Source organism: Brienomyrus brachyistius, unplaced genomic scaffold, assembly GCF_023856365.1.
Source record: "Brienomyrus brachyistius isolate T26 unplaced genomic scaffold, BBRACH_0.4 scaffold60, whole genome shotgun sequence".
In the NCBI taxonomy this organism is placed as follows: Eukaryota; Metazoa; Chordata; class Actinopteri; order Osteoglossiformes; family Mormyridae; genus Brienomyrus; species Brienomyrus brachyistius.
In genome coordinates this window covers 1256376-1268966 of record NW_026042335.1, presented here as the reverse complement: position 1 = coordinate 1268966, position 12591 = coordinate 1256376, and the positions used below count along the sequence as shown (strand labels likewise).

Here is a 12591-nt window from a genome sequence, read left to right as displayed (position 1 = left end):
AAGAAAGGAAAATTGGAGAAAAGGAAGAAAGAATATAAGTATTCAGATAATTGGTTGGAACAAAGTAAGTTAAGAGATGTATGTAGAAAGCATAAAAAGGATGATAGAAAGGATAAATTAACTGCAGCCGCTATAGTCACTTTAGATGATGAGACGGTGGCCAAAACAAAAAGTAGAGAAAATAGACCACCAACACCACCACTATTGCCTGCCCCCATGCAACCCGTAGATAGAAGGGAAATTAAACAACCATCAGCTATGGGCACAATACCAAAGAAGCCATCAGCTCCTCCTTCTTCCCCCATTATAACTAGAAGTAGAGATCCTACGTTATACCCGGTGCGCGATCTAGCTCCTGCTAAGATTCGATGGCATCCGCGAAATGAAGGCATTGATAGTGAAGAGGAAGAAATAGAATTACAATGCCCCCTAGTGGAGGTGGCAAACCCTAATAGAGAGCCAGACGGAGGACCTGAAACAATGTTAGTCTATAGGCCATGGAAAGCTGAAGATAGAACGGCAGCATTAAAGGGAATACCTCCTGTTGATGAAGGGGTACCAGAATTTTGGACAGCAATATTGGAACTACAGAGCAGTTTCCACCTGGATGGTAGAGAAATGTTCCAATGTTTAAGACAGCTGTTCAACCATATGTGGGGAAGAGTAGCAGGAGACTTTACTGGTCATGGACCAGACAATCAACCACTTGCACATAATTCACAGGCTCTACAACAGAGTATGCAGCAATTACATGGAAGGATAGAGACAGTGTTTGCGAGACAAGCAGATTATGGCAGAATTGCACAATGCAAGCAAAAAGATGGAGAAGAGCCAGAGGATTTTATGGATAGGATGCGAGTGGTGTTTAGAGGGAATTCAGGAATTCCTCATAATGAGGAAAATGGAGGAGTTTATCAGCAACAGTTAAAACGTGCGTTCATCACAGGGCGAAAACCTGAACTGAAGAGATACATAGATAAACATTGGGTACATCAGAATACTGGTTCAGTACAGCAAGCCCTAGAATATGCCCAACACGCCCATACATACAGGGTTCAGAGGAAGGTCACGAGGTCGAGGAAGGGGGAGAGGTGCTTTTAGGAGCAATCAGCAAAATTTATTACAGCAAGATAACACTTGCTGGACATGCGGAAAACTTGGGCACTTAGCTAGGCAATGTAGAACCAAGTTTATAAACAACCCAAATTCCACAGAGAATCAATGACAATTAGCCTGTGAACTATCAAAGGAGCCAGATAAGCTGCAAAAACAGGATGAGACAGAAGAGATAGATTTGCAAGCAGTTTGCCAACTGCTAGCACTAAAACTACTTGAAGAACTACCAAAACGAAGGCTTATAATAAATGGGAAAATATATGAGTGCCTATTTGATACTGGAGCCTGTAGAACAGTGTTAACCACTAGCCCTCCAAGGGTCACCTTTTCCTCGTCCTCCATAAATATCCGAACTGCAGGAGGCCAAGCTGAGAGTCATCAATTGACAAATCCAGTTAGCATAAAAGATGAAGAAACAGAGTTAGAATGTCACGCCCAAGTGCTAATAAGCCCTTCATGTCCAGTCAATCTGTTAGGAAGGAATCTTATGATACAAATGGGTATTAGTGTGACTGCAACACCCACTGGCATGAAGGCCATAGTAGAAAAACAAACTTTCGTGATACATGGCATGTCAGCTCCACAGTATTATTGGTCCCTAGATCTGGGGGGGGACAGCACAGACACGTGAAATATTGAGAAAAACTAGAGAAAAGCAGTCCCCTAAACAAACCCAGTTCATGCCTGGCGATGCCTTACACGTCACTATGTGGTTCAAAAGCACCCCAGGACCAGATTATGCCTAAGACAAAATGTTTCATGCCCTCCAAGACACTTGTATCACCTTACAACATATATATGTTAACTCCACTACTGGCTTTTCTGCTGCCTCAGTCATCTTATCTAATAAACAACAGGCTGTGTTCAGAGGGGGAACACCACACGTATCTCTATCAAAACCACCTCAGATGCAGTGGAGGGATGCAGAGATGTTCTTACGAGATTCCATGCACAGTCACAATGACTACCAACCCGTACCTGGCTCCTGTTGGAGCTATGACAAAAAACACAATGTGTGGCGGTTTCCTTTGGGATGGAGAGTTCAAACCACTCTCACCACACACTTGCAGGACCCAAACTGACAAATTTTTCCAACCCTGGAGGAGGGATCATGTCCAGATCTAGATCGCCTCCCGGAAGGGTTGTGGTCGTCCTCCCCCGCTGATATAGGACTGGTAAAGGGGTTCCCACCTTACAAAGTAATTGTGAAATCAGAACTCCGCCCGGTAGTTAGACAATACCCGTTAAAACCTGAGGCAGAGAAAGGTATAGCCCCTGTAGTGCAGGATATGTTGGCATCAGGAATATTGCGAGAGGCTCCTGAGGCCACTTGCAATACTCCTATCTTCCCCGTCCAGAAGGGACATACAGGGAAATGGCGCATGGTGCAGGATTTAAGACCAGTAAATGAAATAGTACAACATGCTGCACCAGATGTGCCTAATCCACACCTTTTGTTAAATTCCTTGTCCCCGGACAAGAAGTATTTTTCAGTAGTGGATCTGAGTAATGCTTTTTTCTCAGTACCACTACATCCTGATTCACAACACTTATTTAGTTTCATTTATAAAGGACATAAATACAAATACACTAGACTCTCTCAAGGGTTTTCAGAAAGTCCACATGTATATACAATGGCACTACGGTATTCAATGAGTTCCTGTAAAGTACCGTCCCATAGTCAAGTGCTATTATATGTAGATGATATATTAATTGCTTCAGATACAAAACAGCATTGCAAGGAAGCCACACTGTTAGTGTTACAGCATTTGTATGATACAGGACATAAAGCATCAAAACAAAAATTACAGTATTGCAGAGAGGAAGTTATATATCTTGGACATAAACTCTCCCAACAAGGTCGATCGTTATTAGAAACTAGAAAACAGGCAATACAAGAGGCACCAAAGCCAAAGACTAAACAGCAAATGATGTCCTTCTTAGGACTTTGCAATTATTGCAGGGAATGGTTACCTGATTATGCTGCACAAAAACAACCTGCCTTAAATGTTACAGATGTCTTGTTGATGATGTACTATGTGATGCACAGACTCATGCACCTAAAACAGAAATACAGAGCTGGATTAAGAGAGGAGCAATACAACAAGGGGAAACTTATTATATGAATGACAAGCCCATCCTACCAAAAAATGTATACAAGACAGCTGCCTTAGTGAGCCATGGAAACACCCATGTCTCAACAGGAGGGATGGTACATATTATTCAACAATACTTTTATACTATATATTTTTCTGATTATGCAAAACAATTTTGTCGAGCGTGCTTAATTTGCTGTAAACACAATGCACAAGGCAACATAAGGCCAAAACGTGGCCAGTTTCCCGCAGCTGAGTATCCATTTCAAATTGTACATATGGATTTCATTGAATTATCTTGGTCACAAGGGAAGAAGTGTTGTCTAGTCATTATAGACACCTTTTCTAAGTGGGTAGAAATATACCCTGTAAAACACTGTGATGCAATGACCGTTGCAAAATGTTTGGTAGGCCATTATTTCCCTACCTATGGCATACCTCATATTATAAGATCGGACAATGGGACTCATTTTGTAAATCAGACCATGTCCCTCTGCTCACAAGCACTAGGGTTTACGATAAAAAATCATTGTGCTTATCACCCCCAGAGCGCAGGCTTGGTAGAAAGAACTAATGGCACCATTAAAACAAGGCTCAGAAAGACAGTGGAAGAGACAAAAAGGCCGTGGCCAGAATGTTTGTCTCTAGTAAAATTATGGATGAGAATAACTCCCACTCCTGCAGGATTGACACCATTTGAAATAGTGTATGGTAGACCGTTTCCCTTAGCAACCGAAATGAGTGATATAGGAAAAGCAGACAGAGAAAATACGTTAGCCGATTGGATGCGTAAACTACTAACATCACAACAAAAACATAGCCCCAGTAGTCTGCTGGTAAATTCTGTTTCTGTTCAACAGGATAATCTGCAGCCAGGAGATTGGATCCTGGTCAAGGTCCTGTTGTGAAAGGATTGGAGCACACCTCGGTGGGACGGACCTTATCAAGTCCTCCTCACAACACCAACAGCGGTGAAAATAGCAGAGCGACCTTCCTGGATACATAAGAGTCACTGTAAGCCCATCAAGCCCGTATCAGAGACCTCTGTACCTTCGGAGTAGCAGTGGAAGTCCGCTACAAAGGCGCAGTAATCTATAGGATACTGACGTCTCAACCCGGTGAAGAAAACAGCTGATCTGCACTCCATTTAGAATGGCTCTGATTGGGTGGGGATGCGGTAAGGTGACTCTCGGTGTAATTCTTTTTATGGGAATTGTTGGTCTGCTTCTGCACTCACCAGAGCAGGTGTTTCATCCACCTAGATGGACACATGACGGCTCCCACCTGAGGCCTATCTCCACAAATGAGACCCATCCTTTCCTACAAAACTACTGGTATCGTTATGTTTATGATATAGCAAAGAAAGACAATTTAACTAACTGTTATGTCTGTACACATATGTCCCTGGATCCCCATGCCGGTCCCTCATGGTTGGACTGGTTTCTCACTGGGTCTTGGTGGCAGTTACTGCTAAAATTCTCACTCCCCATTCTTGTTACATTATCATTTGTATGTTGTTGTTTCATTTGTATTATACCCTGCCTCCATTCCATGATACAACAAACTTTTAGTTCTGTTTTTCTGCTATACGCTGCAGAAGAACGGTTGGACTTATTAAACTTGTCTAGCCCTCTTAATAATGATGATGATGTGATCTGAATGACGATTGTGCTGAAAGTGCTTTTGCAACTTGTATAATACTGATGCTTCTGATTATACTGTCATGATAAACAGGAGGGATTGTTAGGTTGAAGAAACTGTTATTAATTATTTGTTGTCATTTCTGTATAATCAGCAATGAGTGTAAATATGTATAAACGTTATTTTGTTTTCCTTTATCTTCATACTTTAGATTATATTAGTTTACACGTATCCTGAGCACGTGTTTAAATAGTTGTCCACCTGAGGAAAACCAGAACTTCTTCTTACTCTTACAGTCCTTTCTTTGTTCTCACTCCAAGACCCCTGCCCCCCATTGACTATAAATAAAGGTGCCAAGGGGAACCACCCTTTGTAACACATTCCTTTGTAGCCTAGCATGCAGAGAGTGTGGTTACCCTTGCGCAAGTAAAACTTTAAGTGTGTTGTCTCGTAATTAATGGTGTGTGCAGAGTTGGAGTGGAAAGCCTGACGCTTTCTCCAACATATACTGTACTGTAGTTTGGTCCTGTGTGCAGAGTTGGAGTGGAAAGCCTGACGCTTTCTCCAACAACAGTGAAAGTCTGTACTCAACTCAAAAGCCTGGACTGCCACCTGACCGGACATTTCTCTGTGAGCTTTCATATGATGTTTCGTATTTTGTCACATAAACTGTGCTGTTTGTTTTTTGTATCCTGTGATATACCTTTCAGTAAAATACCTGAAATATTTACATAATGGTTACATTTGCCTTTTATTGTCTCATATACATATATGAAATGTCTCATTTCATATACATGAAAGTTAATTCATACTTGGATGAGCATCAGACATTTTTTATACAAAGAATGAGGTACAGCTGTCATAGACCTGAACACCCAAATAGCCAAAGGTGCCTTGTAGGTTTGTAATGACAACCATGCACATAAACATTAAACTATATGCAAACCAGTGCTGGGCAGTAATGCGTAACTTAGTAAGGCATTACTGTAATTTGAATCTTTTTTAGTAACGTAGTAACTTAATGCATTATAATTTAAAAATTAATAACTGCATTACAGTTACACTTTCAAGTAACTTTACGTTACCGCTACGTTACCAATAAAATCAAGTGCTTTAACATCTATATTGTAAAAACAGAAATAATAATTGACAGTAACCTGACAGTGGCAGGCAGATGTCTGTTTGACAGTCGCACATGCGACGTCATTTACAGGAGACCTACATGCATGCGAAACCAGCTCAAACAAAAACAAAGTGAACATGGCGAGTGAGAAGTACGTGTTCAGTAGCTGGAATTCATCTCGGCTAAAGGCAAGAACATTTTTGTGAGTTGTACGTTATGTGGGGGTAAGAAATCATTGTCAACCTCAAAAAATTCAACATCTGAAAGGGCAGCACTGCGCAGTGAAATTAGTGGAGAAAATACCAGGTGAAGCGACTGATGAGCCCAATGCCAGTACATGTCCCACTCCTGCCAAGCAGCAGGCTGGATTTCTCCTGTCAAACACCAACTATAAGTGGAGAAGACCTAAACAAACTTGTGGCTGGGTATATTGTGGACAGAATGCTACTTATTTCCACTGTGGATTCTCCTTCCTTTTGTCACATAATTGAGAAATTACCTATTCTACACGTTTGCCTACCGCGTAGAAAAACATTTGCTGCCTACCTGGATAGAGAATATGCAACGATGGAAGCTAATTCAAAATCAAAATACTAGTTTGAGTAGATCACAACAATACTTATTATACTGTATATTGTTCATCCCATAAAAGGCAGATTATTGGACTATAGTAAATAGCCTGCACTGTAGCCTAAATAGTAAAATAACAAAATAAACATGTCTAATTGTACAGCTACAATACATTTTTTGTTCTCTTCAGGCTATCCAGACTCGTTTTGCATATGTGCACTTCTTGCTGCTGTCAGTTGTCCAGAATTCGAACTCCGATGGTTAAGGGATGAGTGTAGGAAACAGGAACTGAAGGAGCTTCTGATAGCAGAGTGACACAGTTGCTCCTGTAGCAGAAGAAACTGCCAATGGGCACACAAAGTCAGCCATACCTGGTGATGGGATGGACTTTTTTGGTTTTGAACTCGAGTGTGAGGAGAGCTACTCTGCAGAAAAAGAAGTTATGGTGATGAGTATGTGCTTCCTCACCATGGACTGGGTGTCTGCAGGAATCCAAAGCGCTGCTGGACATTAACTCAAAGGCAGGACAGAACATTCCACACCCCACCGCAACGCTAGTCTCAGTTCCAGTACAGAAGCCACTCTTGTTCATGTTTTAATCCAGACCTGTAATCGTGTCCATATTTTTGTGTTCATCAAATTGTTTTCACAAAAATAAAGTGTGCCTTTTAATAAGGTTGTGCCCTTTTCTAAATGACCAGGCCAGATGGCAAAAGCTGAAAAAAGCATTTTACTATTTTCCAGTTTTCTTTAGTTTCAAAGAACAAAAACCGAAGTTAGTATAGGCTGGGAGAAGACGCCCAAGTGGCTGCCTAGCGCCCCCTGGCGTGCTGACCTCAAATCATTCAAAAAGGGGCAGAGAGTGAAGAGCAGGTTGAAGATTAAGATGCTGAGGGTACCGGGTAGTTTTGGGTTCAGATCTAATCTGTTTCTAAGGAAATAAGGCTAATTGTTTATGAATCTAATCATTTACGAATGACTATTACCTGCTCTGCTACAGTTTGATGAAGTCTGCGGCGTCGGATGGGGGGGGACTGAATTTTCCCCGGCTGGGGGTAAGGATTGCATTGTATATCGTAACATTGCTCGGCACGAATGCAATAATCACATCATGAAAGGATGCGACAGGAGATTTCAAATTAATATATTTTTCATCAGTTAAAATAAGAGCAACAGTGGTTATGGTACAGTCTCACAACTTAACTAGTTAAAAGAACTCCATAATCCACAGGATAAAATGATGCTCATACAATGCAACATTCAACATGGGGTAGTAAAGTGATATGTGGCAGAGTGAAGTATGATGTGGAGCAGTGGTGAGAATGCAGAGAACGCTGCAGCAGTATTAACAAATGAATAAGATGCTCATTTTTATCAGACCACGTGTTGTTCTTTAACCAGCACTTGCAGAAATCAATATTAAGGTTTAATACCATCATCTGTTAGTGTGAATCAGTTGCTGACACTGGATTGGAATTCTGCATTTCAGTAGCAATACATGAGCCCCCTAGTGCCTGCCATTGTTAAAAATCAATGGTACACCCTTGCAAGTGCCCCAGGATGACCAAGTACTTCCATGATATGAAGGTGATGGCAAACCAGGCTGCAATGCTTCCAACCACCACATAGAGGCTGTCAGCCACTCCCCCAAAGAGAGGGAATGAGGGTAGGAATCACTCCCGACTACACTAGTCTGTTGGCACCAAGCCCTGATCCACATACAGGGAGTACCTTCCCTGAAACTGATTCCTTACTGAAAGGAACACCTTGTGTACAACCCCACCAACACATTCCATCTAAGGCAAGGTTTCCCCACAGGGTGCCATTCCAGTCATAAAATCCACAGGCAGCAAGCAGTGTGATGTGGCTGTAGAATTTCTAGGCAATCCAGAAGTGTACCTGGGAGCCAAGGAATAAGCGACGACTGCACCATTTCAAATACTAGTGCTTTATTCAGTCACAAGACAGTGCCCTTGGTCTCCTGCACAACTGCAGTCACCTCATTAGGGGGAAGCAACAGCATGACAAGCAGTGCAGAATATGCCAGGCAAGTTAGGTGGCTCCTTCCATCCTGGGACCATGCAGCTTGGTCCCTATCCCTTCAGAATATACAGCTGTCCAGGCTGACTAGCCGTGGGAGGACCCTGTTGGATAGCAATGGGGCCCAGAACACCTGTGCCTTGAGCACCTGCAAGGGCAAGGAGGGAGGGTGCCTCAGTCACAGCAACACAATCCACCAGAGCATCTTTTGGTGGAGGCCAAACATACCTGCTACACCTGCAAGCCCACAGCTGGCGTCACAGCAGCCACACACCTGGTCATTCCCATCCACAGACACCCACCTGCAATAGGGAATAACAATTGCTTAGCAGCTCAACTGATCCAGCATCATAATGCTGCAGCTACTGACCTGTTAGCGGCAAGAGAGAAGGAACAAGCCTTGTGTTGGGAATCCAAAGGCACAGAAGCCACTGTTGCTCTCAGGCTGCAAGTAATGTACAGCTAGGGGGACACCAAAAGCTGGTCAGCAGCCGCCATCACAGCCAGTTCATTTAAGCACAGAAATCCTGCACAAGTGCCTGTACTCACTGAGCTCCTGCCATCCTGAGAGAACCTGAAAGCATCCAGCTGAAGCTGCAGCTTGTCATCCTGCTTTCTGGGCAGGAACTGGGAGCGGGATCCTGTCACCTTGGCATCAGTCAGGCACCTGAAGGGCAGGCATGTCAAGCAGCATTGCCCAAGCGGCCTCACACAGCCATACAATGTTACTCACCCAGAGTTCTGCACAAAGGCATAGCTAGGGACAGAGGTCACATCAGGGACCAAGGTGGCCACACAGCTGTCCACAAAGACACGCAGGGGCTGACTGTTGCCCACAAGGACAGAGGCTTCAATGTTCAGGACACTTCCCAGGAAGTACACATTGGAGGCCCTCTCATTCTGCCATGCATCTGCACAAAGGGCACATGCACTTGAGGACAAACCCACTGAGTAAAGCCAGATATGCTGCATGAACCCCTTGCCTACCATCCATCAGCCTCAGTGAGAAATTCAGTTGTGCCTCAGCCGCCATTGTAGCATAGTAGGGGATCCAGGTTGGCACCAGGGCATTGCTGCTCACATTCTGCTTCCTAAGGAGCAGGCATCATTTAGAATTAAGGTTTCGTGGTATGTCAATGACCACAACAGTGCACAATGAAATGTGTCCTCTGCATTTATATTATGTGACATCATGACACATCAGGGGGAGCTAATTCAGCACCAGGGGAGCAGTGCTTTGGGCGGTACCTTCAGTGTACCCCAGTGGTGCCTTGCTGGTCAGGGACTTGAACCAGCAATCTTTGGTACAAGTGTGCTTCCCTAACCATGAAGCCACCACTGCCCATTTGGGTCAGTCACTGGATGAACAGCTCCTAGGGCTAAGGAACAGCAAAGCTGATGGGGCATCCTCACCTCAAATAGTGACACTCAATGCCAACCACAGCACCATTGGTCCTCACAATGGGGCTGCCATTAATACCACTGGGGGTGTAGATCAATGCAAAGCTATAGACCAGGGCATCAGCAGTCATCTGGAGAAGAGCAACGTGATTAGGACTAGCATAGCCAACATAGCAACCAATCAGAAGGAAGCCCTCATACCATCAGTGTACTTCCACAGGCCTGCAGCACAGACTGAAACCTCACTGTGCCAGAAGCATCCTGCCCAGTGGGTGCACAACCACCAAGGGTGATGTCTGAAGCATTGATCAGCTGGCCAATAGCTAGAAGGTCCTGTAGCACATCCACCATAACCGAATCCTCCCCACATACAACCCTCACACTATCAGGGTTCACTTGCATTCCAGTCACAGATTTAACCAGAGCAGGAGCAACTTGCTTGCTCAGATAGCCGGCCGCCCCCACCTTGGGAGCCCCTACGCCAACCTGATAGCCGGTCCCCCCCACGCCAACCTGGAAGCCGGTCGAAGCCACCTGGGGAGCCCCTACGCCAACCTGGAAGCCGGTCGAAGACACCTGGGGAGCCCCTACGCCAACCTGATAGCCGGTCGAAGACACCTGGGGAGCCCCTACGCCAACCTGATAGCCGGTCGAAGCCACCTGGGGAGCCCCTGCACCAGCCGGATAGCCAGCTGCCACTACCTGGGGAGCCCCTACGCCAACCTGATAGCCGGTCGAAGCCACCTGGGGAGCCCCTGCGCCAACCTGATAGCCGGTCGAAGCCACCTGGGGAGCCCCTGCGCCAACCTGATAGCCGGTCGAAGCCACCTGGGGAGCCCCTGCGCCAACCTGATAGCCGGTCGAAGCCACCTGGGGAGCCCCTGCGCCAACCTGATAGCCGGTCGAAGCCACCTGGGGAGCCCCTGCGCCAACCTGATAGCCGGTCGAAGCCACCTGGGGAGCCCCTGCGCCAACCTGATAGCCGGTCGAAGACACCTGGGGAGCCCCTACGCCAACCTGATAGCCGGTCGAAGCCACCTGGGGAGCCCCTACGCCAACCTGATAGCCGGTCGAAGCCACCTGGGGAGCCCCTACGCCAACCTGATAGCCGGTCGAAGCCACCTGGGGAGCCCCTACGCCAACCTGATAGCCGGTCGAAGACACCTGGGGAGCCCCTACGCCAACCTGATAGCCGGTCGAAGCCACATGGGGAGCCCCTACGCCAACCTGATAGCCAGCTGCCACCACCTGGGGAGCCCCTACGCCAACCTGATAGCCAGCTGCCACCACCTGGGGAGCCCCTACGCCAACCTGATAGCCAGCTGCCACCACCTGGGGAGCACCTAATCCATTTTGATAAACTGCAGCCACTTGAGGGGTCTTCACAAGAAACCCAGACTTCAGTTGAGCTTCACAGCTGCAACCTAAAAGAAGAAGCAGCACTATAACCCCCTCATGCACTGCCATTGTCCCAGAGCTGCTAGTAAAGCACACTGTTAGGTCTGGTTTGCTTGCAGACTATTTTATAGTTGCTGAAATCATCTGCACCCGCCAGGCCTGTTCTGATTTGTCAGTATGGAATCCTCACCATTCAGCGTTAATCAGTCACTGCTTGGGCTCTAACGGCTGAAATACATTTTTCTACCAACAGTTACTTTTTTATCAACAGTTACCAGTTTGGTGCGCTCATGCTATAATTGCCCACAGCAGACATACACTGAGATTTTAGTGGTGTTTTTTGGGGGGGGTTTTAACAATTTTGACTTTTTGACATGACTGCAAATGGTCAACAGTTATATCTAACATATATTGTATTGCGGGTATATCTACAGCCTACCCGCCGCTTTTATTATTATTTTCCTTAATTTTATTTCTTTCTGACTGCTCAGCAGGGTCGTTGTTAATTGTTAATTCGAGCTCAAGGAGTCTCTCGTCACTTTAGAGGGAGCGCTGAGGTATGAGTCCGCCTGCTTAGTCACGAGGATCCTCTAGGGGCGCTACTGATTACACGTAACTACCAGACCTCACAAGGGAAATGTTCCCTGTGTAGTCAGTGCGTCGACAATGAAGGAGGCGGTGATTCGGTGAGGGTTATAGCGCCGAGTGTTGGATAAATGGCAGCGCCTGTTAGTCGTCTTGCGAACAAATCATAACTGCTACGAACGGGTGCTGTGATTAAACTTAGATGTAATACAATTTCGCGTAGATGATTTAGTGACTACGTACATTTCCGAATGTTGCGCTATGGCGAAGCCCCATGGGAGCGGGTGAAACACCTGTGTTGGAGCAGCTGTTACGGTTGCTAAGCTAACGGCAGTTATTGGTGTTTTATGTGTATAAATATGAAATATGAAATATTTACGTTCATATTTCAGTGCTTTATATCATGGTCATGGTACTATACAAACGTTTATTGGCGCCCACAATTTGGTAAGCATGTAAGTTGTAGGTATAAGGTATCGATGAGCGGCATGTTGTGACGCCAAAAAGTTGCAATGTGTATAAATCCGGAGTACCCTTAATGTCACTAAACGTGTCGAACTTTAAACTTCAGAAAGTACCGCACACCGCTAGTGTCTTTTTTTCTTTTATCCACAATATCTC

The 12591-nt window shown here is 45.3% G+C and overlaps 2 protein-coding genes across 51 annotated transcripts in view; one reads left to right on the top strand and one right to left on the bottom strand.

Moving 5' to 3' along the window:
- LOC125725068 (immunoglobulin superfamily member 3-like) overlaps window positions 1-12591 on the top strand; it is a 96709-nt gene that overhangs the window by 29049 nt on the left and 55069 nt on the right. The window lies entirely within an intron of this gene.
- Window positions 8476-11477, bottom strand: LOC125725051 (zona pellucida sperm-binding protein 3-like). 50 transcript variants are annotated; one of them, XM_049001600.1, is made up of 11 exons: window positions 11215-11477; window positions 10984-11172; window positions 10690-10941; window positions 10189-10647; window positions 10000-10118; window positions 9574-9677; window positions 9320-9497; window positions 9136-9253; window positions 8957-9048; window positions 8815-8888; window positions 8476-8734 (listed from the first exon to the last, which is right to left on the bottom strand). In XM_049001600.1, the coding sequence occupies exons 1-11, from the start codon at window positions 11452-11454 to the stop codon at window positions 8640-8642; spliced, it is 1920 nt and encodes a 639-aa protein (XP_048857557.1). In that variant the 5' UTR covers window positions 11455-11477; the 3' UTR covers window positions 8476-8639. The 50 variants fall into 50 exon arrangements, with proteins under 50 accessions (XP_048857557.1, XP_048857570.1, XP_048857579.1 ...); XM_049001613.1 differs by having other exon boundaries at window positions 10189-10584; window positions 10711-10941; XM_049001622.1 differs by having other exon boundaries at window positions 10189-10542; window positions 10711-10941.

What these genes read in the sequence shown, in the direction of transcription:
- LOC125725051 (XM_049001600.1), bottom strand. Translation starts at nt 11,454, where the DNA reads ATGGCAGTGCATGAGGGGGTTATAGTGCTGCTTCTTCTTTTAGGTTGC. An exon ending in TTGGCGTAGGGGCTCCCCAG is followed by an intron (nt 10,648 to 10,689) that starts GTAGTGGCAGCT and finishes GGGGCTCCCCAG; the next exon opens with GTGGCTTCGACCGGCTATCA. An exon ending in TGGGCTTGCAGGTGTAGCAG is followed by an intron (nt 8,735 to 8,814) that starts GTATGTTTGGCC and finishes TTGCCCTTGCAG; the next exon opens with GTGCTCAAGGCACAGGTGTT.